Raw genomic sequence first — 25,828 nt, 5'->3', positions numbered from 1 at the left:
CGAGAGTGAACGTCCACGACCGTTACATCTCTCGATCCATCTAAAAGCTCACTATATACCCTCTCCGCATGTAATTGAGACCTTTCGACATCCTCAGTCTCAGCCTCCTGTCTCTGAGCTGACTCAACATAGGTAGAATGTGCCACGATTGATTGGTCCGCATGCTGCCTACCGGCCAGCTCTTGTTTGCTGGCCAGCTTTGGCTCGTCTCCGTGTAAAATCTCACGAACAGCTTTACTCTTTACCCAAGAAGAATACCTATAACCTTCGGCTAAATTGGCATCATCAAAAACCAATTTTACCGCCCAGTCGTAGAAACACGATGGAGTGCTACGAATAATGTTAATGAAAAATCAAGCGTGGAATAAAAGTGAAGACGTTGTCCCATACTTAGACTTTGAAAATGTTCGCATGCCTTCTTTGCATTTCTGGTAGACCTCAGGTTTTTGGCGAAATAGTTTCTTAGCAAGATCGACAGCTTGTTGTACCTCAAGACTTTTCTGATCTTCTGTCGTTGGATTGTTCTTATCGCCTACACTGTCAGCAGTATCGTCTTGTTGACTGGTACCTGAAATTTGGCTTTCTGTCTCTGAATCGGGATTTGAAGGCAGAGCAGCAAGAGAAATCTACTCAAGATGACCCCCGAAGTGTTTGAGAATAGTGATCTTGCCACTACCAGTGTCATTTCGGCATAGTGGGCACTCGGCTCCTTTCCATTCAGGCCCAAAATGGTCGAGAGCGAGATGTGAGACCCAATCCCCACGAGTGCTGAAGATGCCCTTGTGCCCACACGAGGGCTCTAAGCATTGCCAAGGCCTCAAGTCGTTGAACAAGTGCCGCTTCCATGCCGAGTTGGTTTGTGCGAGAGTTGGCAGGCCGCATGCTATACACAAGAAGCTTGAACCATTGCTGGCCGACTTGGGCAGGGATGGTAAGCGTATTGAGGTCCCTTCACCGCCGTGATACGATATGATTGTCTCAGCATAAGATGAAGGAATAGATGATCCAAGGCCTGAATCATTGAACTTAGAACTGGCAGCGTCTGAATTCTCGATCTGATGCAACGGGATGGGTCCCAGCACTTCGCGAGAACTACTTTCCCTTTGCTCTTGCCCTCTCAAGAATCGCTCAGAATTGGCTTTTCCGAGACTGGTAATGAGACCATCATCTGCTTTGGGAAATCTGTTGTTGATGATGTGGTAATAATGTTCATGAGGTTCCCATTTGTGCAAAGATGACGGAAGGGATTGCCTCATGTGTCCGGTGTCCAGAATGGGCTCAGGAAATAAGGCATCGAGGTCCATCAAACTTCTGGTGTCTGTTTCAAGATCTGCAGTGATTTGAAATATATTGTCATCGTAATAACTTGATGATCCAGTCGAAGGTTCACTCTTTGCTTTTATGTCTTCGGTCTCTTGTATCAGTTGTCGTAGCTGTTCTACCTTAGTCGTGAAGCTCTCTGGAAGTTGCGCTTTTCCTAGGGGGCCCGCCCCCCAAGTTGATGCTACGAGTCCTGATTGTTTGACAGCGATTGTCAGCTTCGATGCAATTAAGAATAGTCTTTTCTTCTTCTTTCTTTTTTTAGTCTCGTCAGTAAATTTCGGACTTACTCTCAGTAAGGGTCAATTCTACACTAGACAGAACCTCAAGCCTTGCACCGCGCAGTCGACTAGATTGCTCAAAGAGATCATCGGAGCCTCCGCTGGAGATTCCGTATCCGTCTGACCAGAGTCGAAGTCTGTCAGAGCTCCTTCCAAGACTGACGAGGTATGATCGCGTCTCAAAGTTCCCTTTAACTTCGTCAATCGGAGTTTTCTGTATGTCCTGGAACACAGCAATCGTTCCTTCAGCCAGGCGTGCAATGAGACTAGCACCCACGTGAGGTGTTTCCTCGGCTGGCGCGTCAAGGAACAATCGAATGAGATAGTTTGTGTCAACGGCCTCTTCATCTCTCAGAGAACTCATCTTCTCGATTGATAGAAGTAATGATGAATGTAGGCAGTGAATGTGAGACTGGCAGGTTGGAGCGGGGTAGGTATGTTCCAACAAAATCGCCAGCCTGCTTCGTCAAGGCGGACTGCACTGATGCTTCAAGCAATGAGCCAACGCCTTTTGCCGCCTACCATGCCATGCCTAGTACCAACAGCCTGATTCTTGCAGTTTGAGGTGGGGGAAAAGAACTCACACTTACGATAGGATCATGATCTGGAAACTCTGAGCGATTATGTCAATGGATCCATTCTCTCTGACTTTAGGCTTACTGCCGTTGGTCGGCGGAGCAATGAAGGCATGCTCTGTCGTCCGCAAGAAGTTTAAGACGTTTCGTCACTACTCGCGAGAAGTCCGACGCATTCAAAGGCAAGTTGACCATCAACTGAACTTCTTTACGAATGAGATACACCTGCTGCTTAGACGAACTGTTGAAGATGAAGAGACGATCGCATTGATGCTCGGGAATGAGAACACTCAACAATGGCATAACAACCAGATTGAAGAAGAGATGAGAAAAGCCCTAGACAAGGACTATGATGTCTGCCAAGGCGTGATTGAAGACATTGCTGGCGCGGCGCAAAGCTTCCAGGACGACTTCCGATGCTTCGATGGGCTCGCGGCAGAATGCCGACTCGCAAGTGGAAGATGACATAAGAGAACGATAGAAGAGAGGACTGACTGGTCATCCCAATCCCAGGGCGAAAGTCTCAAAGACGCTGTGCGCCGGCTTCGCGGACGGGTGAAAATCTCACTGGACGAATCCAGGTTCGAGAAACATATCCAAGATCTGCGAGCGTCCATCGACGACCTAAGACGTATCCGAGAGCAGAGGAGTGAGCTGAGGCGAAATAAGAATGAGCTCATAGCGACGAAGCCACTTCGTGGGAAACTAAGCCAAGAATACGGGCATATCGGTCAAGTTAGGAGGGCATCGAAAGCCTTCCATGGAGCCCTTGCTAAGCTTGGTCGACCTCGAGTACTTCCACAGAGTTACTCGGCATGCGCCATACTGTCCGACTATTTCTGGATACCACGGTCAAAGACGGTGTTCAGATGCATGTTGCTATATCCTGCATGGGCCATGAGCTTACTGATAGGTGAGCATTCGTATTGCTCTTATCGTCGGGGTAATATGCTGGAGACTATAGGGCTATGGCACAGGAAAGGCTCGCTAGAATTCTAGTACGATCACAGATACGGACCTGGATTGCTGAAACCGACAACTCTACGTCAGGTATACCTGGTCCAGACGAAAGGCCCCGGCAGAAACGAAGAAAGGTTCGCTTTTCGGAAGACGCACGAGAAGAGGCCGACAAAGAAAATGACAAGTTTGACGCAACGAGGGGTGCTCATCATCACCAGGGCTCATCGGTCAACTTGTGCTCAAAGGGTCTATGTCCAGCCTTGGATAGCGTCTTCAACTTCGCCTCGGAAGGGGTCTGTAGCGATCAATGTCTCGGGTACATTGATAGCTCATCGCAAGATCCATTCCGGCATTCGATTTACCCGGGATCCGTGGACAGCCACAACCATATCATGGCCACGTCTCAAGCTCTGATGTCAATGAATGACGTGTTAATGACTCCCGCCGAGACCACGCTTTCCATTATCGACCAACTCAAACTGGCTCGTGATATGGTGAGCGCGGTTGTCAAATTTTACTCGACACCGTGGCTGAGAGAATACTTCACCCTGCGGGACCTCTCCTTCTTTCAAATGAGCGGGGACTTTTCCAGGTGCCTTCGGACCCTTCATCTAGGCTTCGACTTTGTCCAGTCATCCGCCGCAAGCCTACCACAAAGCATGGAGGGGATAGAGGCGACGGCCATGCCCGACAGCAGCGACGGCGGCCTTAACGAAGTAGAGACCGCCGCTGAGCGCGCAAAGTTGGAGTACGGTATACGTAACCTGACACTTTGGAGCCTCGGCATTACTCTGCTTCAGATCGGCCGGTGGTCGAGCCTAGAGGCCCCGGAAGACGTTCTCAGCGTTCGGAAGCTATCGCGACAGGTCCCTACATTGGGTCCGAAGTATAGAGACCTCACCAGGAAGTGTCTCGAGTGTGACTTCGGGTTCGGTGACGACTTGTTGAAGCCGCGCTTGCAGCAGGCTGTGTACGAGAGCGCGGTGTGCGAGTTGAGCGATATGATCAAGACCCTCGATGTCAGCGATGATTGAAGGTGTTGGTAGTTTTCTAAGATAGTTGGCATTAAGCTGACGGACAGAAAAGGCTGCAGTAGCTGTAGATAATTGGTAAGGCTATGGAAACCTCAAATCGTATCATTTCATAGTGGTGTTTTCGCTGCCACCGTCGCGTCAGCAACCCATGCTCCCATTGGCCGCCTGATCTTCCACACCAGAACAGCATATATCGGTGCAGGCAACCGTGGAATCTATTTTGAGAGCTTGTGTTTGCCGAATCTTGATTAAAATCCCTTGACTTCTCTTTGCTGCCCTTGCGGTAGTTCGTGAAAGCACCACAGCTCCATGGTAGTCTTGAGTTCGTTCCCTGAAAGGATGACGGAAGCGCCCGAGAATCTTTCTGCGAGCTTGCTCGGCAACCGGCTGAGCAGTCGCTCAGTTTCCACATCCTCGAATCGTCGTCAACCAGTTGACTCGCTCGTCATTTCCCTTGATGAGCTGTCGCATCACTCCCAAGACCCCGTCGATGCCGTGCCGAACAATCCAGATGATACCGGTTCAGGAGCATCACGTTTGAGCCGGGAAACTTTCGCCCAATCCCAAACGGTCGCCACGGATGAGAGGCCTGTCTCTCAAATCAGATGTCCGAAACGCAAGTTCGAATTTTTCGTATTTCTGACCGACTGTGCCGCCCTTCTCTCAACACTGGGTCTCCTTGTATTTGGTCTCATTGTTTGGCGTTCCGACGGAACTCAAATCACCGAAAAAGACCGCGGAACACGGGTGAATACGATCAACGTAGTAAGTCTGGCCTTTTACCCCACGTACTGCCAGTTATGATGAATCTTTTCCATCGAGTCAAAGTTTCTGACAGCTGTACAGCTTGCCACCGTCTTTCCCATCTTGTTCGCCTCAGTCGTTGACAGATTGGTTTCCGAAGCAGCTCGGTGGAAACTCGAGAATGGCGCCACCGTACGATCCCTCGAACAACTACTCGGCAGTAGGACGGTCGGTGCAGCTGCACTCACCCTCGTCCAGTTCCGTTCATTCAATATTTTGAGCATCATGCTAGTCTTTTTGTGGGCATTCTCGCCATTGGGAACACAATCGCTTCTTCGAATGAATACATCTCGTCTCGAGCCGAGCATGAAATCGACGAGCCTGATATACTTCGATAGTGGTGCCAGGAGCCAACTTGCAGATTGGGGAAACTCTGAAGTGAGTGGAAGCTCTGTGGTTTACACGTATTCCAAGTTCCGCTCACTCGCAACACTTTACACCTCTCTCGTTGCCGCTCCTCAGCAAATCAAGGATGACAATATGGACATTTGGGGAAACGTCAAGATACCTTTCTTCAACGGTGTAGACGAGAACTGGAAGAACATCACCAGTGATACTGCTCAGCACCCGTATTCCGCCCTAGCCGGCATTCCACTCATGCACCTCAACGAAGATAACGCAACTTTCTCGCTAGAGTCCGACTACATTCACCTTGAATGCAAGAACCTCACCAAGATCGTAAGAAGTGTCACACCAGAAGATATCCGCGAAGATTTGATATCAGACGAAGGTCTCAAAGATTTTGGCACTACTTACCGCGCTGCTACCAACAGGTCCAGGCTCCTGAACGGAACATGGCATGGGTATAGCCCGACCAGGTCAAGCTCGACAGCAACAACATGGAGTCTGGCACTTGACAGATTTATTGACCCTATCTGGTTTGCCATCAGAAAGGACGAAAATGGAAATGAGTCGGAAAGGTACCCGGTAATCCGGCCGGACGAGGCAATGAGACCAATTCTATTTCAGGGTGAGAGCGGGATAGAGGTCGGCAAACCCACCCTGCTCTTTCAGGCTGCTTCCGCCAGCTCCATGCACTCTCCCGAAGGATTCATTAGAGCCTACTACGGAGTCACTCAGAGATACGTCGAATCAAGAGTCAACTGTTGACGTCTCTCATCTGACTCTCGGCACAACTGTAGTGTAGTTGCTATGCGTCCTTCACAAAAACAGCATGCTCCCGAGGCTATCTCGCAGCTTTCATTTCCCCCAAACTTCAACTACCTTTCTCGAGGAATGCCGCTTACTGTTGGGGGAACCGTCTCCTACCAGTCCGACGTATCTCTCTACTACATCCAGGACCCAACCCTCCGGGGCATGTCCTCAACGGAACGCAGCTTCTTGGAAAACATCACGGAGGCGGAAGTTTCAGTACGCTTAAGTCAACTCATCAATACCTACATGCTACTAAGCCAGTTATCCTTTCAAATCACCAGAAGTGACGCGGAAGCCTCGCTGGAAACCAATCAGACCGTTGTTGCACAATTCAGTGAGCTGGTTCTAAGGTACTCTATTTCTAAATCCTGGGCGGCAGCTTTTCTCTTCTCGAGCTCGTTGCTCTTTCTGTCTGCTGTTGTTGGAGTCATTTTCAAGCATTGGGCTCGTGGTCCCGAGGTATTGGGATATGTCTCAACGGTAATCCGGGATTCGAAGTATATATCTCTGGCATCTCCGTCTGGATGGAACGATGGGGTAGAGTTATCGACGGAAATAGCTTCTCAACGTATACGTTTCGGCGTGGTGATGACGGCAAATGAAGAGAAGCTTGCAGTGGGGGTAGGAAAGCAAGAAAACACTCGACATGTGAAGGAGTTGGACACATCTGATGGAAGTGCCTGAGTCGAGAATTTTACTACATTTCAGGTCTTCTGCGAAAGCTCCTACTTTCGGACTCGGAAAACATTGATAGAAGACGACTCTGCCAAACTTTGATCACCGGTCAATGTCAAGGCCAATCAAGTCTATCCAAGTCGCGGGGAATTCAATCTTGGGAGCACACGATGGCATAAAACAAGATGGCAAACGCAGCATTCGCTTTACTCTCATTAATCTATGCTCATTTTCATATGATAACACGTGAAGCCTGTTGCTGGGAAGGTAGATTACAATGAAAGTCCAAGTCCTAATCCAGTCCCGGCAACCACCCATGGGTATCCAACGAATTCAACCCCTCAAAATTAGGACTCGCCGTATCCTCAGACGACTGCCTCGGCGGCTGCGGTTGCGGCGGCGGCTGCATACCTCCATTCCCACTCGAAAACATAAACATCTGATCACTCGCCGGCATTCCTCCTCCTCCGCCGCCGCCGCCGCCGCCGCCGCCGGGTTGTGACGTAGCCATGTTCCACGCCTCAAAGTTCTGGTGCCACTTGGCGCCGTCGTTGAGGAACCAGTCCTGGTCTAGGCCCTGGAAGACTTGGCCGGGGGATAATTGCTGCTGCCGCGCACTGCCGGGTCCGGCGCGGGAAGTCTGTGATGGGGCGAGGTTGTTGTTCATTGCGGTGAAGCGTTGCTGTTGCTGTTGGTATGTTGGTATCGACTGGGTGAGGCCGGGTTGGGACCAGCCGCCGAGGGAGTTGGGGCCCATGCCCATCCCGTTGTGAGGTTGATGAGACGGTGGTCTGGCACCGCTGATTTGTGCCAGAGACGCGCTCGCCATCAGAAGATCCGTCGGACTAGGCGCCACATCCTCGCTGGACTGCGGTTGCGCAAACTGGTTGAGTGGGCTATACTGATCCGGCTTCCCCATCACCGGCGAAACAGGACCCTGCGTCGGCGAAGGCGATGACGCAACCGTAAGATTCGACCTCGGCGACGGTACGTCCGAGGTACTAAACGTGCCGTACGTCTCGTCCGTCCTCCTCAGCACGGCCTCCGCCTCCTCGGGCAACTCGACATTCCACTTCCGTGCCAGCACGCTGATGATGCTCAGCGTCCGGCGCGCGCACAGCCAGTCTTCGGCGATTTCCTCGAGGTGTTTCACGCCGTGGATGATGTCGCGCTTGGCGGTCTTCTCGGGGAGGTTAAGCATGTGGATAGTACAGGCGCTGTGGACCATGTAGACGGCGATGTTGCAGATTTGGCGGAGGTTCCAATTCTTCTTGTATAGGCGCATGAGTTTGGATATCGCACCGGCGTTGGCTGTGCATATGCGCCGCGGGGAGACGTGGGATGGGAGGGGAGAAGCTGCGGGTGTGTATTTGAGGAAGGGGCGGAAGAGGTGAATGTATTGGAGGTGGAAGAACATGCTAGGATGATGTTAGCATCGTGTGTTGAGGGAGTGGTGTTGTACTTACTGGACGAGGATCACGTTGGGGAGTTGTCCTTCCTTTGGTTCCAGCTCGTTTGGTAATTCCTTTCGCCAGTCTTCTAACCTCCGATGAAGCTCACTTAGCTTCTTGAGCTCGATAGATTTTCCACTTGAGCGGCCGATGTGATTTGGATGATAAAAGAACAAGAGCAAGTCGCTGCTTATCTCGCAAAGCTTAGAGAGTTGCAATCCCACGGCTCGCGTCCTAGACGGCTGACTGCATGTCTGATCGAACCCATTGTCTGTATAAGGCGCCCACAGTTCCGCATCCTCGGAAGGGAAGACGTCGTACTTGGGTACGTTGTACGAGTTCTTTGGTATCTGCGGCAGGCGACCCAAATAATTCGACCACGCCTTATCAAAGAGGAAGCACCCCCAAAACGTCATCCGTCTCGCGTCGACGGCGTGTTCTCCGAGATTCTCCTTATCATTGGACATTCCGCCGTCGTCAAAGTTGAGACCAATATCCTGGGCCATGCGGAAGGCCATGCCAGAGTACACCCAGCCTTTTGCCTCCCGCCCGCAGCCGGCCTCCCTGACGGACATGAGTGCCAGGGCCTGGACAGTCGTGAGCTTTGGCCGCTCGTACTCATCATTCTCGACGATAAGGCGCTTCGCCTCGGCAAAGAAGTGGTCGCCCTTTGTACGGCTGTCCCCCGGCGTCCCGTACGCTCCTGGCACGCTGGTGAAGTGGCACCCGAGGGATAGCATGGCATTGACTAGGAGTGGTGAGCAGTAGATGGTGCCTTTGTAGTTTAGTCCGTGCTTCCCCTTGAAGAAGTCGCGGTAGAATAATGTTTTTGATAGTGTCGTGAAATATGTGTAGTGCCAGTTGAAGTACATGTTCATGAGGTGGGCGATGAGTTCCTTATCTTGCGTAACTCTGGTCCAGCTGGTGACGGGGTCCTCATTGGTGAGGTTCGTGTCGGACTCAGGCTCGTTTGTGTTGGCGTCGCCTGATTCGCCTAGGTAGATGAGATGTGATGTGCCTCCGATGAAGCGTACTGAGCCGTTCTCGAGGCGCAGCTCGCCCATCTTGCGAGCGAGTTCCCTCTCACCCTCGATGGGCATGTCGATTGTGTAACCGTCGTCTCCATTGTCGTTATCTTCGGCTTCCTGGAGCATGGTCTCATGTTTCAAGATCTGCTCAGCGACAGTGTCAAGGCTGTCGCAGGTCCTAATCCTCTTTACAATGTCAGAGACCTCATCCTCGTTTGCGTTGAGGATGGCCTCGATGAGAATCTGTAGTGTCGAGTTGCGCGCCTTCATGCTATCGACCTTTTCCTTGTAGACGCCTTTGCGGCGATGGTCCGAGTTTGGGTCATAGACGCACTCCGTGCCGTAGACGCTGGCGCACGCAGCGCAGCTGGGCACGGCTCCGTCGCATTTCGATTTCCTCCGGCGGCAGGCGACACATGCTGTGCTCACGCAGCGCCGCTTCTGTGACGCTGAGTCGCCTCCTCTGCGCGACGACTTCTTCTTGGCCGCTGGTGGTGGTGGTTGTGGTGCGGACGACGATGATGATGAGGGCTGTTCCAGGGATTTGGTCAGGGAGCCGCCCGATGTGGACGACAAAGGGAGATCTTGATCGTCCATCTTTCTTTCCAGGACACGTCTCTGGCTGCCGAGCTCCGAACTAATGAGATGACGTTGACGCACCGGAAGGGGTGAAGTGAGCGACCGGAGATGCTGAGTCCAACTTTGATGCGGTGCGCGGAGATGTGGAAATCAAATGGGTACAGCGAGTCCCCGGGAGACGGGGTGGATGCGACGGCGGCAGCAAGCTGAAATGACAGTCCAGGGCCACCACCGGCGCAATAAGAATCAAAGGGCTGCAAGACAGCGATACCCGATGCCGATGGAGGGGGTACCGCAGGGACGGGAGCGAGAACCGCGGAGAGAGAGGGGGGTGGAGTAGTAGCTCGCGGGCTGCGGGCGTCTCACTCCTCCGTGGATGTTGAAGGTACCCTGTCGTTGAGATAAAGAAGCGGCAGGCGATTGGGTGTGCAGAGGATGCGGATTGGAGAGACGTCTGATAACGAGCCAAGGGAGTCGATTATCGAGGCTTGGCTTTTGATGACGATATACCTAAAGACTGGTGGGCTGCCGCTATCTCTCAACAATGAGGCAGCTGTGTTCTTTGGACGATATCGCAGCCTCGGGTTAGCCTTGGATTGGTTGTTGTCTGGATGCTTATGAGCTGCTGGTACACGGCCATCAGAATGTGAGATTTCTTGTTGATTAGTAGAGTGGCTGAGAATAACGGTCGGGGAGGAAAGTAGCACATGTCTTGGAGTAAAGGTGACTCTGGTGCATCTCAGTCGCGGGCAGTTCGGGGAGGCTAATGGTGGTATTGCATATGTGAAAGGGTTACTTGCATATTACGTACCAGAAAATGGGTGGCTTGAGGCGGCTTATGCGTGAGGCGAGGGATTGCCTAAAAGCCGTTAGGCATTGAGGAACGCTGAGAAGGCAAGAGGGGCAATTGGACGGCTCGAGAGGGCCGAAGCGTATGAGTAAGGTAAGTTTGCGTGCACCGGTGCCGATGGGAGAAGCACTGTAGCTTCTATCGTAGTTCCGGGTCTCTGGAAAGTGTGATGAGATCCAAATGGTTTGACTTGACGGCTATGGCCGGAATGCACAGAGGGCTGGGATTAACTTGGGGTACGGCAGACCAACAGGCGATTGCGGTGGTGGAGAGGTAGATCCGGCCTAGGCACGTTTGTTCCGGCGCAATGTGGAATCAGATGCCGGGTTGCTGCGTGAGACCGCCGGCGGAGTTTAAAGTCATCGAAAGAAAGAAAATGCCTGCTGCTAGACTAGGTAGTCTCAACAGGGGCCAGCTGACAGCTCTCTTCTGCGTGCCCGTAACTTCCAAATGGTCACAAGAATGAGTAATTGAAGAAAACAGCTTGGAAAAGAGTTTTGCTGACAATTCCACCTTCAGTGTCCCGGCTGCTGGGGACGACTCGAATACCTCCGCGGCCCGCAACTCCACGAATTGGGAGGCGAGCCGGGAAGAAAGGGATACCCTAGTCATCATGTAATGCGACTGGCATAGTGGGGTTTTCACTGTACTCCGTAGTCTGTACTCGTAGTGTATCCGTAGCAGCAACACTACTAGGAACGTAAGCTGTAGACGGATCGAGATGTGTTGTAAGATGGTAGGGACTTTCCAGATATTTGTTAATGTGAGATTTACAATTAAGACATAGTCCAGGTGTCGAAACATGCCACCTTGAAGTGCCATAGACTCCATGCTATCACTCATTATTCTATCATTATACTGCAAGCAACTCATCTCTCATAAGAACAATGAGCTGAGTATTCATGGCCATGAGATAGTTGATGTCAATCAGGTCTTGGCAGTAACGGCAGAATCGAATATCTTCATAGCAAGTTGATTGATAATAATAACGTTCAAGTTCTCAATGAAGCAGCAGAGAGACAACGATTCTCGCTCTTCACCCTGCAGAGATCCGCTAGCGCATGACATTTAAGGTCTCGCTAGACCTGTGCACGTGCCATGGCCCCACCAACCCTCTTCCCCCACCTTCTATCTGATCCGTGCACGGGGGGCCTCCCCGGCCACGGAACGGCCCTTCCAATGTTGAAGAACTCCCGCCACTTGGGGCTGCCGATACTTTGATCCCAATAGCTACCTAGCTTCCGGCTCTGACGTCCTTGAACCAGCCCTGAATTGTCGATTTTCTTAATTTGCGATCGTTTCGAGGAGCCTTGTCGAGAAAAAGCCTAGACGTCATATTTGTCCTCACACGTTGTCCCAAATTGGCAGTTCTTTGCTCATAGGAACTCGAGAAACCTTGCCCTGGAGCTATGGCCACTATCCGCAAACACGATATTTCTGAGTCGTAGCTTACTTCAAAGTGCTAAATGCGGCGACCCAATGGCCGAAGCTCTAACCGTAATAGAGGTCGCCCTCTGCATCACCGAAGTAGTCGAGCGCCTCTGCAAATACGTCTCGGCAGTCAAATCCGCCAAAGATGACGTACGCAAACTCACCCAGGAGCTCCTCGCCCTCAAAGGCGCAATGGACCACTTCCACGTCCAAAATGAGCGTAGCATGGATAACCCGCTACAGGAGCAGGCCCGCGCCATGCTCAAGATGACTCAGGAGACCCTCGACGCCATACGAAAGAAGCTCGGTACGCCAAAGACGTCGTCCTTGGGCCGCGCTGCCCAAAGTTTGGCCTGGCCTTTTCGGCAGGGTGATATAGAGACGTATTTTGCTACTGTCGAGAGAGCCAAGACGTGGTTCATCATGGTCTTGATGAGGGATTCGCTCGATACCACGGCGTCAGTGTTGTCAGAGATGCAGAAGCTGACGGCGCTTGTGCATGAGGATATTGTTGCGCGCAAGACGGATCGGATGCTGGAGGAGACGGCTGATTTGCTAAAGTGGCTTTCGCCCGTCGATAGTGAGGACAAGCTTGTCAGTTCAAGGCACGATCGCGCACCGGGTACTGGCAGATGGATAGTCGATAAGACGTTTCTGGAATGGCAAAGGAGCACTCCCACTGATCGGCCGGTATTCTGGATCACTGGAAGGTGTAAGTCATGTCACCCATATTTGCAGTCCGTGCAGCATCCCATTGACACAACAAACAGCAGGATCCGGCAAGACGGTGCTTTTGTAAGAACAGACAAGACCCTGGCGGTGCTCATGCGGTACTGACTGATACAAGCTCGCAACTCGTTGAGGATCTCAGAGCACATCCTAGCGATGAAGCCTCGGAAGAGAACGGCAACATAGGCGTCGGTTTCCATTGCTGCTCCCTAGACGACGCGGCATCCCAAGCCGTTCCGAACGTCTTTGGCTCCATCCTGGCCCAGATAGGAGCGACGAACCCAAGTATCCTCGACCATGTCCGGCCGCTGAGGAAGTCTGGGAACACTCTGATCCCGCAGAACAACCTGTCCGTCGAGCAGATCTACGACGTAATGGGTGAAGCCCTCGAGTTATTTGATGTCTTTTATCTCATGGTTGACGCTCTCAACGAGACGAACCAGGAGTCTGTCATTGTTAAGGCCCTTTTGCACCTCTGCTCAAAGCACTCTAACCTACGCATCTTGGTCACGTGTACGCGCGAGCCGGCGCAGCCTGATCCTAGCATCTACGTCCGACACATGAGCACACAGTCCATAGATTGTGATATCGAGGTGTATGTGGAGAAAAGGCTTTCGAGCGAACACAGTTTCCAGTCCTTGAGTGCGAAAATACGAACCAAGATCAAGGACAAGGTCACATCAGAAGCGGATGGGACGTGAGTGTTCTGGTTCGACTCCGTTGTGGTCAATACTGACAATGCTGCAGATTTCGATGGGCCAAATTGTGCATGGATAGACTCAGCACCCTTCGCACTGGAAGAGACGTACGACGAGCTCTGATCGATATACCGTCCACACTCAACGGGTTTTACGCCGGTATACTCACCCGTGTACCCCAACAAGATCGGGCCCTGGCTCGCGAGGCTCTTGCCTGGCTCTGCTTCTCTCTCCGGCCGCTTCATCTTAACGAGCTCGCCGAAGCCATCGTCCTCGAAGGTGACGAAGTCGATATTGACGATGATGACCGACTCACCGACCCCTCTGCCATTATCGAAATCTGCCAGGACCTAGCCCACGTAAGCGAGCACTACGTCACCCTCGCCCACGACTCCATCCGCACATTCTTACAATCAGAATGGATACGGACTTCCTCTGCCTCGGAATATGCGCTGGACGCATCCGCCTGCCACCAAATCATCATGCGCAAGTGCCTCGCCTACCTCAGACTCGAGCCCTTCACCACAGGCCCCTTGGACAAGCTCCGACACGTGAAGGCCAGGTTTGCAGCCTACCCGCTGCTCAACTACGCTACAAACATGTGGCCCATCCACTCTGAACGCTTCCCCCTCTCAGATAAAGACGAGAAGCTCATTCTCGACTTCTTCGACACCAAGAAGCTCGCGCACGGCGGCGCCTTTGAGGCGTGGGTGCAGTTTGTCCTGCGCTCGGCGGATCTGGACGTCATCCGGCACACGGAGCCGCTCTACTACGCCGCGTCGTTCAACATGACGTCTGTCCTACAATTAATACTCAGACCAGAGTACAAGGTCGACGTCAATAAGAGAGGCGGACGGTTTTCTTCGCCCCCGCTGTTTGTGGCGCTCTGGAGGGACAATGTCGAGGCGGCCATGTTGCTACTCAGGGCCGGGGCGGACCCGGATTCTCGGGATACGAGTGGGCAGACTAGTCGGCGCCTGGCCACGAGTCGAAAGCACCATGAGGTTGTCAAGCTTATGAAGGAGATGAGTCCGGCGGGGGCAAAAAGGGCGCCGACTTGGAATTGGGATAAGGAATCTCAGGATGAGTGGGCGATGGAGGATGCTCTTGCACAAGTGAGGCTGAGAAGCTATATGGATGAGGGTTCCTGAGTTGATACCACTTCCAAATAGCCCCCTACAAGCAGGAGTTGCGACAATTGTACACAACGATTCTGAGCATTAGCATCAAGGACACACAACTCGGCTGGGATTTATCCCGTGGCAATGAAAGGTTGTGAGCAGTCCTTCCAAGCTACACTCTTTCAGCTGGAACCGTGTCCATAAGGCATGTGGTGTAAGTCTCTAGACTAGGATATCCACCTCTAGTTGGGGCTCCATACCTGCTTGGGAGAAAGTCAGAAGACGAGGTGTGAGGTGTTGATGCAATGTGATGGGTGGTGAAAGGCCACGCACTGCCACACCGAAGCGGGTGGAAGGTGAGAGGTGCTTAAAAGTGGAGACACACATCAATGCCGTTGTGGCTCGTGGCGCTGTTCTGTACAATGCAAGATTACTAAGCCGGGCAGTAAACCCCCACTACAAGCATCACGTCACATCTTCCGGTGAAGAGGTACCTCACCTCCCCCAGCCTAGGAGCACAGCGCTAAGGGACCGACTTGACGGGTGCGCTTCTTTCTTTCTCCAGCTCACTCACTGCCCACTCCACTGCATCATCCCGAGCTTCCAAGAGCAGTGCCGCGGGCCTCTTTTTTTGTGATCCCAACAACCTCACCCAACACCCTCACACCTCTCTTCTACTACCGTTTCTATTGCCTTTTCTTTTCCTCCCCGCACCTTACTCCTCAGCAGTAGCAATCCGTCCTTTTCTGTTCACTTTCGTGACTATTGGCGATATGCACATGCTCCGTTATTCGGCTTAGCTCAGGTACGTCTTTCGGGTTCCATCCTCCAGCTCCATCACCCACCACCCCCAAAGCGGCAGCCGGTCACAGACCAGAATTACATGGTAAAGACACAACCTACAGCGCACACCTCCCACATCTGCCCTTAACTGGCTATGCCTTTTGGGTTTTCCGTAAATTCAAGAAGGCTGTGGTATTGACCTTTTTTCGCACCAGGCTTTCCACGCTCAGCGCTGCTCTCGCCTTCCAGAAGTACCTGCCGACCTAAGAATACAACGCTGTCCTACCGCACCTTCCGTTCTCCACCGACAACGACCCCAACATCACTTCGGCTGACATTCTGCGCTCTACACCTCACACCAATACCAACTTTGGACTGCGCCTGCCCCAACTTTGGGCATTTCTCGAGAGCCTTCTTTTCCACTCTAACCCAGACTTCGGGCTATCGTCAACAAGCAGCTGAAGGTGCGCAATAGCTTGAGCGCCAGCCACCGTACTACAGCGCAACTCTTGCCCATACCTAAGCTTCCGCCACCTCGAACAGACTCCTTAAATCTGTCAGTCTGGCGTTCCGAGCTCTTCGCGCTGCCGGCCTTGCTGTAGGCCTTGGTCTTACAGCCCTCGCCGCCTACAATAGCAACCAGGCCGAGATGGACTCCCACACCTCAAGAGGCGGGCACCTGGTTGCCACGGATGGCCGAGAGGTGGTTTACTGTCACGCCTGCTCCCACGAGTGGTGGCAAGATGAGCATGGTCTTCAGTGCCCTCGTTGCGAAAGCGAGATTACAGAGATTGTACGATATACTACCACTACCCCCTCCCTCCTGCCACACTTGCTGACGAACACCCAGGTTTCTCCCGAGAACGACCCCAGAGAGATCGAGGATGGTCCCCCGCTGCACGATTCCCCGAGACTCAGACGTCATATCTACGACGACGATTCGGATCCTGAAGAGGCGGATATAGAGGAGCATCTGCATCGCGGCCCAGGCGGGTTCGTCGTACACCGAGCGATCTGGGATAATTCTCAGCGCCCAGGACAGAGTCCAAACCCAAACACGCGCCAGCCCCCCGATGTGAACGATGGCGATCAGATCATTCGACGCTTTATTGATATGGTGAACGATTTCGGCATGGGCATGCCACCGCGACCTCCTGACGAGACTCGCCCTCCTGGCTTTGGCGCTGGTGGAAGTATTTTTGGCGGCCAGGGCAATGTTCGCACATTCCAGAGAACAGGTCCCGGAGGCACCACAAGCTTCACGATCGCCACTGGACCCATCCATGTTCACCAAGGAGGAGCTAACTCGCCTACTGGAGCTGGAGGCGACCCCTTCCAGTCGTACGTCAGCCTTGAACCTCGTGGCCAGCCACCGCCTGGACCTCGAATCACCGTCGTTTCCATTAGAACGAATGCTGACCAGCTTCCTAGTATCTTCAGCAGCGTCCTAGCTGGAGCAGGACCCCCTCAACCGGCCGGAATGGGCCCCGGCCAGGGACAGCGCGCGCCTAATCAAGCGCCTACACTTCTTCATGAGATTCTCAACATGCTCAACCCAGCCAACGCCTCGCACGGCGATGCTGTGTACACCCAGGAGGCCCTGGACCGGATCATTTCTCAATTGATGGAGCAGAATCCGGCATCGAACGCGGCACCCCCGGCGACTGAAGATGCGCTCAGCAAGCTCAAGCGCAAAAAGGTCGACAAGGAGATGCTTGGCCCCGAGGGCAAGACTGAGTGCACAATCTGCATTGACGATTTCAACGAGGGTGACGACGCTACAGTGCTGCCCTGTAAGCATTGGTTCCACGACCAGTGCGTCGTCATGTGGTTGAAGGAGCACAACACTTGCCCCATATGCCGTACGCCGATTGAAGAGCCTAGCGGCGGCAGCAGCAACAATAACGATAACAACAATAATAACAATGCGAATGCGAGCGGTTCAAACAACGGCGGCAATGTCGACGACAACAACCCATCGCAAACCCGCCCCGGAGCAGCGCCTGGCTCGTCAGAGAGCCATCAAGACTCGTTCTGGCCCGGCAATGATCCTGGACACTGGGCAAATTCGATGAGAGGAATTCCCCCTCGGTCGAATTATATGGACGCGACCCCTCCGGTACCTGCCGACTCCACGAGACCCCAGCCGTCGTTTGTCGATGAACTCTACGGACGCTACGGGGCTTCCAGCACTGGCCGCAGTGACCCGCAACGTTCCCAGGAAACGAGCCGAATGCCCAGCTTTCGATCGGCTAGACGGGACTCTCATTCGCCCCCGAGCCTCCGCCGACACCAGTCCGACGTGTTTCGAGCTAGGCAGCGTAGTCCCTCGTCCGGTAATTGGGACAGAGGTCAGGACAGCAACCAGGACAGTAACCAGGACGCCGGATCCAACCACGGCCCGCTTAATTGGCTGAGAAACCAGTTTTCTCGAGGATCGGGTTCGGGAGATAGTAACCCGCGTGAGAGACGGAGACAGTAAGCTTGTGGGATTGATTAAGGAATGGAATGGATCTGGGTGGTTTGCCAATGAAAGATTTGAGCGAGCCACGCGGCTCCAACGCGGCCGGTAGGCATATCACGAATTACGACGAGGGTCGACGGCGTTTAGCATTGGTCGTTGAGACCGTTATTTCTCTTTTGAGCTCGACCGCGCCGCCGTGGGTCAGATTTTCATGACCCGCAGGGCCTCTTCTGTACATACTTGGGACCTTGTCACAGGAAAACAGACAGGCATTCTCCTTTTGGTGGCGAGGGTTAGGCAGGATAAGATCTCCGTACTGCAGTCAGCATGAAAGCAGGAAGTATCCGTCAAAATGTGAAATGCATGAGTGTGTTCTGGAACCGCGGTCTACAGCGAGAATAAGAGATCCAGGCAGGTTCATGTGATCAGCATGGGAGATCAATCGCACAACCAGATCCTACTCCATCTTGATGAAGGTCACTCTTTGTAAGTGATCCCTTCCATCTCTTGATGTCCCATTGCATTACTGTAAAGGCACATGACAACAGTCATTCCCGAGAGGAAAGAATCGTGTACGTTTCTGTTGCAAATATAATGCTCGTGAGGTAGAATAGAGATGTGTATACGCCCCGTACACCGGTCCAAACAAATAGCCGTCGTTACTTCCATACAAATACACATTACCAGATACTTTGAGAGGGGGAAGCACGGAGTAAGTAAAGGTTTCGGCACACGCGATGTGCAATGCAGGCGTAGCAATTCCCCACATGTGCCGCTCCTTAACCCCCCCCCCCTCGCCCCCTTCGAATGCAGTCGCTCCTTTTCGTCATCGCCATCATCTCAGGTGCCCGTCACTCACACCGACACCTCATAGTCCGTCCTACTATCTCTCTCTCTCTCTCTCCCTCTCTCTCTGTCTCTCATAGGTGTCACATTTATCTCCTCTTGACATTCCTCACCAAAAACGCACCCACCACGCCCGCCGCGACCGCAACGCCGCTAATAATCGCAACACCCATGAGGCCCTCCTTGGCGACCTTGTCGTCGACGAGCTGGCGCAAGTTGGAGGCCTGGAGGTTGGCGGGTTCCTTTTCCAGCAAGAGGTCGTTGTAGCGGCGGGCCTCGCCGTAGTTTCCGAGCTTGTAGTTGCCGAGGGCGAGGTAGAAGAGGCACTCGCGGCGGCGCTCGGGGGAGACGCGGAAGATTTCGGAGAGGAGGCGGACGCCTAGTTGTTGGTCGTTGCGGGAGTCTGATTTTACGAGGCCCTGTTGGTTTTTTCGATAAGGATTAGTACATGATGAAAGCTAGAAGGAGAGGAATTATGGGGGTATGAGGGGTATGGCGACGGTAACGAGGAAGGAAGGGGAAGAGGGGGGATTGTCGTACCCATGCGTAGTTGAACTTGGTTTGGACGCCGACCATGTCGCCTTCCTTTTCATACTGGGCGCGGAGGACCTGGAGCTCGGATGCCTTGAGGGGCCTGCGGTGCGAGGAGGGGCTTGTTAGTTCATGATGCTGTCGCAGGATCGGGTGTCGCGGGGATGGAAGGTGGCCTTGAAGATGAGAAGGAGAATAGGACATACGTTTCCGCGTCGAGGGCGTCTGCGCAGAGTGGTCAGTCGTGGACTTCCTTATGGTGACGTTGGTTCGCTCCAGGCGGGGAGGACGGGGGTAGGAGAGGGCTGACTTACAAGGTAGATCAACCATGGCTGCGATGATGCGGTTGACTCGTGGCTATGGAAATGTCGTGTGTAAAGATATTTTGTTTTATTTTGACGGATCGTACGAGGATCTTCAACGTCGCAGTTGTATCGTGGGTTGAGAAGGTTCGATCGCGTGGAAGTTTGAAAGCAGCTGTCACAGTTGCTAGGTATGACAGGGCTGAAGATGCCAAAGCGTTGAAGATGCTGAATGCAGAAATCGAGAAAAAGGTGCAGGCTACAGCTGGGAAGAACGGGATCGGGGAAGAGTGGCTGAAGCTCTGACATTTGAAGATACGTGGGGACTCTTCCGGGCGGGCCACTCTGGGGGCGGCGACGGCGGCGTCATGTGTGGCGGATGACGAGTGTTGGAGACAAGCTGAGGTGGGGCTGTTGAGTCTGTGATAGGGGTCACTCGACTGTGAGAAACTTAGTCATCACTGATTGTCGTCCGGGTGATGCCGTGCGATAAGGCAAGCCGGGGGCAGACGGGCAGCGACAGTTTTTTGTTTGGGGGATTCCCGTATTGGGCTTTGGTTGGTTCGTTCTGCCGTGACTTATCCCACTGCACGATTTCTAGTCGCATCCATCCATCCATCGACCCCAGGTCAATCAAGTAACGACACCAAACACCACCACGAAAAAAACAACGCGACATCACAACTCCAGCTCCCCGCGCATGCACACAGCAAAATAACGATACAACACAATACTTCCGTCATATCAAGAACAGAACAATCGGTCAAGATGCTTTTAGCAGAGGAGCCCGCGACGGTAAGGGTTCCCCCTCCATCCCCCGTCATCCTGCCCTGTTGACGGCATCTACTTCCTATTCGGAGAAGCAAATCGCTCACAAGAGGCATCTTCTTCGCGCCAACAGCTCATCTCGCACACAATCGACAACTTCAACATCCAACCAGACAAGCAAGCCATCGCCCGCATCAATGAATCTCTCTCCACCCTCCAGCAGGCCCGCGAGCTGCGCCTCCGCGAGGCAGAGAATGCCCTCAAGAGTATGTCCTGGTCACCATCCCCCGTTTCCTCCTGCCTCTTCCTCGATAGGAAAGACAGGTCATCCCCTCTTCCAAGGGTCAGAGTCGCATCCAAGATCTCCTCCCAAAACCACAGCCCATCTTCAAACCGGATCGAAACCCCCCCCCCCCCCGAACCAAACTAACATGCCCACAGAACTCTCCCGCCAACTAAACACAATGACATCCCAACACGCAGAGCTAACCTCAACCCACTCCTCCACCGCCCACGCCTCCGAAATAGCCCGCCTCGACACCACAAAATTCCGCACCGCCAAAGCCGCCTCGGACGCAGAAATGGAAGCAGAGCGCCTCGCCCAGCAGGCCGCCGACCTCAACGCCCGCCTGCAGGAGCTCGAGATCCAGGGTCTCGACGGCTCCGCCGACGACCAGGCCCGCCGCCGCGACCCCGTCGACGACGAGGTGCTGCTGCGCCTGAAAGTGTACCGCAGCCTGGGCATCGAGATTGAGCGCGACGGAAAGGATGGTAGCGGTACGGGAGAGTTCACGCGCGCGGTTGTGAGGAATGATCGCAAGGGGGATGTGCATGTTGTTAATATGGATAAAAAGTTTTCAAAGTTCTTTTATGCCAACTACTTTTGGCAGACTTTGTAAATGGGGGTTCAAAAGAGAGGTTGTTTCTGTTTGGGTTTAATGACGGCGTTTGGAGGACTTATGATCGGATACCACGTCTCGAATAGACACTTTTCTTCGCGATTGCACCAAAGTTGAACATCAAATATGTTTCCTCAAACAGTGGAATTGTAGTTTGGTCACAAGAATACGAAGCATGAACACCACCATGTCTTATTGAGTGACGAATGGCCTTGAAGTTGATGATTTCTTGATTGTTGATTCAAACATCGTCCGTCTGGACTGTTGTTGAGATGTGATATACCAAAACGCCTACGGACTCCCAGTCCAAGTCCAAAATCCTGTCCGTGAGTAGCCTCGCCGGGCCAATATTCCCATTCCTTGCTTTGGGCTGTCCTGTCCTGTCATAGAGGATATCCCTATTCCACCTAATCTTCCTCCCATTGCCCTATCCAGGGACTTATATCATGCCTTGCATCCCGGCTTTAAACAAAGAAAATGATTCACACAACTCTCTTACACCGCCCACTTTCGAGGGCACTCTTTTCTCGTCAGTTTTGCGGCGAGAGAGTCGAGATAAGAACCATGATTTTCTCTTTCCCCACCCATTAATGATAACTTTTCGTCATCCACCAGCACGCCAGTAGGGATCAGTTCTCTCACGCCACGGCAACCTTTCTTACAGATTTGGTTGATAATGATGGAAAGTAGTCACCGTCGACACCGTCGAGTGCTGTGAACGCGATGTGTGTGTTGGTTGGTGTGCGTGCCCTTGAGCTATTGGGCGACACAATAGCTGTGTATCCGCCTCGATTGCTTTCCGGGCTTCGGTTGCGACCTCCCTTCATCATGAGGTAGCCATCGCCGCCACCTGGAGTGGTAGGTCCACCGCTAGGACTCCTATGATGATGTCGTTGGTACTGACGATCGGGCAGCTCAAGACGTGAGTTGATGGTCATCCACAACTCATCGTCGTTTCCGTTTCCGAGGCGCCAGCCACCAAGACCCTCGTAGTCCCGATCAATACCGACAGAGGGAAATAAGCCGATGCCTCCTGATTCCGAGATGGGTGTTATTGTGCCGACGGAGACGGCGGAGGCAGAAGACGGTCGTCTTGCGCGACGCGAGGCGGAACGCCGTGTGGGCGTTAGCGACGGTGACGGACTACCGGACACCGGTGCCTTGGAGGCATAAGAAAGATACCTAGGACGACCGGTAATGTACGAAGGGAGCAGAGATATCGCGAGATCAAAGTAGACGAGAATGACTCGAAATATGAGCACAGTAAAGGCGAGTGTTGTCGTAATCCCGGCAAATATCGCTAGCGGGATGGTGAAGAGAAAGAGGAAGGGAACGATGATAGCGTATACGGGGTTGATGAGAGCCATGGCTTCGATTGGTAGACGTAAAAGCCGTTTGATTTGGGGGGCGTGATGATCGATATCTCGAGAAGTCCCTCCCTCACAACATCTCCTCAGCTTCCTGGAAAATTGGCCGGTGCGTGGTTTATCTCTCGCTGAAGCAAAAGGGTGGTTCCGGGTTTGACCAGTAAGTCCCGGTGACTGAGTCGTACGATCCGGTCACTGTCGTTCGTTCGGCGGTCCGATCGTTCGATCACGTTGTAATACCCAGCCCACTGTCGACGATTCCCGCTCCTTCAACACTTGGGAACAGAAACGAAGGGGGGGAGACCGGGAAAAGCTGTGGGGATGGAAACCTGGCGGTTTTGTATGATGCGGCGACGGAATGTCAGGTATTGTGTAGGAAGATTTGGTGCACACCTAGAGTCAAAACTTCAGAGACATGGCGGACGGGAGAGGTATGCTCGAGAGAATTGGGATGAGACGAAGGGGAGCCGGGAGCGAGCCTTCAAACCTAGAGGTTGGTGGCTCTCTGGGGTGTGGCAGCACGGAGGGGGGTCTGAACCACACCGGAGAGAAAGCGAAAAGAGACGCAGTACAGAGTAGGGGTGCAGTCGCTGTCGGATCGAGACTTTGTTTGGTCTCTTTCACATGCCGGAAGCTAGCGGCAAAGCACTAGCACCGCCCTTGTCTTCTTCTGCCCTTGTCCTTGGTCTCCTTGCCCTTCTTGTCCGAGGGGGGGCGTTCGATGCAGTGTAACGCTACCTTATCAGAGTGAAAGAAAAAAAACTGGAGAAGCCGAGAGGTGGACTACCTATCACAAGCTACATGGTCTCGAGGGGAGACTACACCCGTAGCCAGTAACTTGGCTGATGATGGAATGCGAGTAGATTTTGTGGTGACTGGCCCATCTTGGTGCGCTCGAGCTTTCGAGTTCCAGGAGAGTTTTTCTGCCCGCCATGTATGTGGGCTCCGGCAAGAAGAGAATTCGAACAACACCTACTTCGTTGTCGTAGAGCCTCTGGGCTCTCTTTCGTATTCCACAGGGGCATCGCTTTCCGAGCCTGGATAGTTCAGGTCGTCCAATATTGAACGCTGTTCGAATCAAATCCCGCTGGGACGGCGGATGAGGGGACAGAGTTTGCAGTTCCTGGACGGTGTCTTTTTTTCCATGTGAAGAGCGACGTGTTTCTGACTGACAGAAACGGCTGTGGAGAGGAGGAGGAGGAGGAAAACAGAGTTTGCTGGGTGAATCAGCGTCTTGACTTATGCGCCTCCGGATGTCGGAATCCTTTGCCTGCGAGCCAATGTCCAAGTAATGCGCCCTGGTTTTCATGGGAGAGTGACGAAAGACAGCAAACGTGCGTTCCGGACTTGGGATGGGCGGACATTGTGCGTGTCCACGAACAGGCATTATGTCGCTATCAGCGTCGCCAAACACGACATCGGTCGGTGATGATGAATGCAAGTCCGCCATGTGGTTGGTAGGCAGAAAGATAAGAGGTCCGTTTCGGTGAGATGAGTCCGCTTGTTGTCCGAAACCGACCGCCGCGTCTCCGCATCTCCAGACTCAAGGCGTGCCAGGGTCAGGGTCAGCGTTGTATAGAAGGTCTGGGGAAAGTGCAGGGGGGAGTACCGTAGGTATCCCGAACTGTAGACCCTGCAAGTCCAGAACACAAGGACGTTGCCAGTCAGAGCTCGACAGCGACGAGCAACGGGCAAGGAGGGGCAGAATGGCTCGAGAAATGTAGCTTTTGCGTGCCGTCGAGGTAACGTTAATTATGTGTGTAATGGTTTAGCGTTCTCTGGGCGGCCAGGCCGTCCTCAGATATGGTAAGCTTGCCTCCAGGCGTGCCGGGGTAGCAAATGTGTATGCAGCAGACCACAGTTGTACCACGGTTGGGTATGAGCCGCAAAGATTGGACCGATCTTGTCAACGGTAAGCCAACACAGCGAAGATCCCTAGCAAGGGCGAAACGCTCGGCATGGCGAACTTTGGGAGACGAGCCATGGCCATAACTGCCGTCTGCCGTACCGGGTTGGCCCTGGACGGGCGGGTAAGATGCTCTTGGTTTCCCCGCGATATCAACATCGAGCAAATGGTTTCTCCAGTCACAGCCCGGATAGCTGGATGAAAATCCCGGGGTGCATGTGGGATGTCTTGGTTGTGCAATCGGTCCATCTACCCCAGACCAGACCAGCACAACCATTGGCAGTTGTCTGGGGGGAGAAAGTGTCAGTGTACTCCGTAGGTAGTCGGTAGCATTCTTTGCGAGTTTCCCATGGCCCATGCTTCACTTGGGCGATTTTTAGGCAGCGCTATTGGTATAAAGGCAGACGCCACAGCAGAAACAGGCATGGCGATCGTCAGAAGCCAAAGCTCCCCGAACAAGCTTGTGACGGCCAACGAGCGCAGACCGCGAAGGGGTCGAGGCACGGCGATGCAACCGGTAGAGTTCTCATTGTCCTAGGTGCAGACCTAGACGCAGCCCTAGACCCGATAGACTGACAAGCGGACGATGGGACTTGGAGGTCTCTCTGGCGATAGGAAGCCGTGGAGGTGTATTGGTTTTATGTGATTCGCCAGCTTGGGTTTGCCGGTGAGGATTCGACGGGCATGGAGGGTGTCGTCGTTGTACCTAGGGTGGCTGTGTCTGTGTTGTGCGTTTCTGCAGCTGGTGCATGCACTAAACGCCGAAGATACCGACCGACGTGGTGTTTGGCTGCGGCATGACATTCGAGAGAGAGACGACACAGAGACTGGGGCCTGTTTTCATGATAGGTAGGGCATCTTCGCAAGATGTCACGGTGGCAGTGACGCTCTTCTTCTGATTGAGGAAAAGTTTGGACGAGGCGATGAAGAGGATGAAGAGGATGATGATGAGGCGCCTTGGGATTTGGGAAGCTCGACGCAGCAAGGGTCTCGAGTGTCTCCTTCCTGCCTTACCAAGCTCCTTCCTTTCCATCCGCGCTCTTTCCGTGTCACACATGAAGGTACTTGCCAGTCCCGCCCCCTCCCGGTCCCTTCCTTTCCCTGGCCGTCCCCGTCCGTTTCCCGTCGTTCCTTCCAAAACTTCAAGTAATCCAATAGAAATGGAAATGGAAATGGAAGTCGCAGAGCCCATGTTCCATCGGGTCGCTCCTGCCCTTGACATCATTCCTCAATGGCCCCACTAATTGCCCGTTCCAGATCTGCCTACTCTC

General features: G+C 53.2%; 11 protein-coding genes across 11 annotated transcripts; 6 read left to right on the top strand and 5 right to left on the bottom strand.

Moving 5' to 3' along the window:
* Nucleotides 1-295: 295 nt before the first annotated feature.
* On the bottom strand, nt 296-2,062 carry BDZ83DRAFT_279506 (uncharacterized protein). The gene is made up of 2 exons (XM_060502122.1): nt 1,611-2,062; nt 296-1,513 (listed from the first exon to the last, which is right to left on the bottom strand). The coding sequence occupies exons 1-2, from the start codon at nt 1,963-1,965 to the stop codon at nt 627-629; spliced, it is 1,242 nt and encodes a 413-aa protein (XP_060365966.1). The 5' UTR covers nt 1,966-2,062; the 3' UTR covers nt 296-626.
* A 384-nt stretch (nt 2,063-2,446) lies between these two features.
* On the top strand, nt 2,447-4,286 carry BDZ83DRAFT_775905 (uncharacterized protein; the record flags this gene model as incomplete). The annotated part of the gene is given in 7 exon segments (XM_060515455.1): nt 2,447-2,630; nt 2,658-2,957; nt 2,981-3,089; nt 3,141-3,174; nt 3,187-3,382; nt 3,395-3,452; nt 3,465-4,286. 7 exon segments carry the CDS (start codon nt 2,447-2,449, stop codon nt 4,168-4,170), a joined length of 1,587 nt encoding a protein of 528 aa, XP_060365965.1. The 3' UTR covers nt 4,171-4,286.
* A 223-nt stretch (nt 4,287-4,509) lies between these two features.
* Nucleotides 4,510-6,084, top strand: BDZ83DRAFT_751348 (uncharacterized protein; the record flags this gene model as incomplete). Its single annotated transcript, XM_060514040.1, has 2 exons — nt 4,510-4,935; nt 5,017-6,084. The coding sequence occupies 2 exons, from the start codon at nt 4,510-4,512 to the stop codon at nt 6,082-6,084; spliced, it is 1,494 nt and encodes a 497-aa protein (XP_060365964.1).
* Nucleotides 6,085-7,096: 1,012 nt separating this feature from the next.
* Nucleotides 7,097-9,880, bottom strand: BDZ83DRAFT_718873 (fungal-specific transcription factor; the record flags this gene model as incomplete). The annotated part of the gene is made up of 2 exons (XM_060512121.1): nt 7,097-8,222; nt 8,271-9,880. The coding sequence occupies 2 exons, from the start codon at nt 9,878-9,880 to the stop codon at nt 7,097-7,099; spliced, it is 2,736 nt and encodes a 911-aa protein (XP_060365963.1).
* A 2,021-nt stretch (nt 9,881-11,901) lies between these two features.
* Nucleotides 11,902-15,133, top strand: BDZ83DRAFT_618057 (ankyrin repeat protein). Its single transcript, XM_060508056.1, has 4 exons — nt 11,902-12,855; nt 12,914-12,938; nt 12,991-13,569; nt 13,620-15,133. The coding sequence occupies exons 1-4, from the start codon at nt 12,192-12,194 to the stop codon at nt 14,719-14,721; spliced, it is 2,370 nt and encodes a 789-aa protein (XP_060365962.1). The 5' UTR covers nt 11,902-12,191; the 3' UTR covers nt 14,722-15,133.
* Nucleotides 15,134-16,123: 990 nt separating this feature from the next.
* BDZ83DRAFT_575482 (uncharacterized protein) lies at nt 16,124-17,956 on the top strand (the record flags this gene model as incomplete). The annotated part of the gene is made up of 3 exons (XM_060504819.1): nt 16,124-16,267; nt 16,325-16,815; nt 16,906-17,956. 3 exons carry the CDS (start codon nt 16,124-16,126, stop codon nt 17,954-17,956), a joined length of 1,686 nt encoding a protein of 561 aa, XP_060365961.1.
* A 917-nt stretch (nt 17,957-18,873) lies between these two features.
* On the bottom strand, nt 18,874-19,645 carry BDZ83DRAFT_650927 (mitochondria fission 1 protein; the record flags this gene model as incomplete). The annotated part of the gene is made up of 4 exons (XM_060510409.1): nt 18,874-19,203; nt 19,325-19,418; nt 19,522-19,540; nt 19,630-19,645. The coding sequence occupies 4 exons, from the start codon at nt 19,643-19,645 to the stop codon at nt 18,874-18,876; spliced, it is 459 nt and encodes a 152-aa protein (XP_060365960.1).
* Nucleotides 19,646-20,177: 532 nt separating this feature from the next.
* BDZ83DRAFT_618052 (Spc24 subunit of Ndc80-domain-containing protein) lies at nt 20,178-21,484 on the top strand. Its single transcript, XM_060508055.1, has 3 exons — nt 20,178-20,412; nt 20,519-20,651; nt 20,827-21,484. Exons 1-3 carry the CDS (start codon nt 20,386-20,388, stop codon nt 21,282-21,284), a joined length of 618 nt encoding a protein of 205 aa, XP_060365959.1. The 5' UTR covers nt 20,178-20,385; the 3' UTR covers nt 21,285-21,484.
* Nucleotides 21,485-21,922: 438 nt separating this feature from the next.
* On the bottom strand, nt 21,923-22,651 carry BDZ83DRAFT_575559 (uncharacterized protein; the record flags this gene model as incomplete). The annotated part of the gene is made up of 1 exon (XM_060504825.1): nt 21,923-22,651. The coding sequence occupies one exon, from the start codon at nt 22,649-22,651 to the stop codon at nt 21,923-21,925; it is 729 nt and encodes a 242-aa protein (XP_060365958.1).
* Nucleotides 22,652-23,336: 685 nt separating this feature from the next.
* On the bottom strand, nt 23,337-24,250 carry BDZ83DRAFT_279277 (uncharacterized protein). The gene has a single exon (XM_060502121.1). It carries the CDS (start codon nt 24,099-24,101, stop codon nt 23,442-23,444), a length of 660 nt encoding a protein of 219 aa, XP_060365957.1. The 5' UTR covers nt 24,102-24,250; the 3' UTR covers nt 23,337-23,441.
* Nucleotides 24,251-25,006: 756 nt separating this feature from the next.
* BDZ83DRAFT_669428 (uncharacterized protein) lies at nt 25,007-25,741 on the top strand (the record flags this gene model as incomplete). Its single annotated transcript, XM_060511114.1, has 1 exon — nt 25,007-25,741. A coding segment is annotated over exon 1 (261 nt), but the record flags the coding sequence as incomplete, so codon positions are not given.
* Between the last annotated feature and the right edge of the window lie 87 nt (nt 25,742-25,828).

The sequence above is a fragment of the Colletotrichum acutatum genome (genome assembly GCF_030867785.1).
Source record: "Colletotrichum acutatum strain CBS 112980 chromosome Unknown BDZ83scaffold_37, whole genome shotgun sequence".
In the NCBI taxonomy this organism is placed as follows: Eukaryota; Fungi; Ascomycota; class Sordariomycetes; order Glomerellales; family Glomerellaceae; genus Colletotrichum; species Colletotrichum acutatum.
This window is presented reverse-complemented; position numbering and strand designations above follow the sequence as displayed.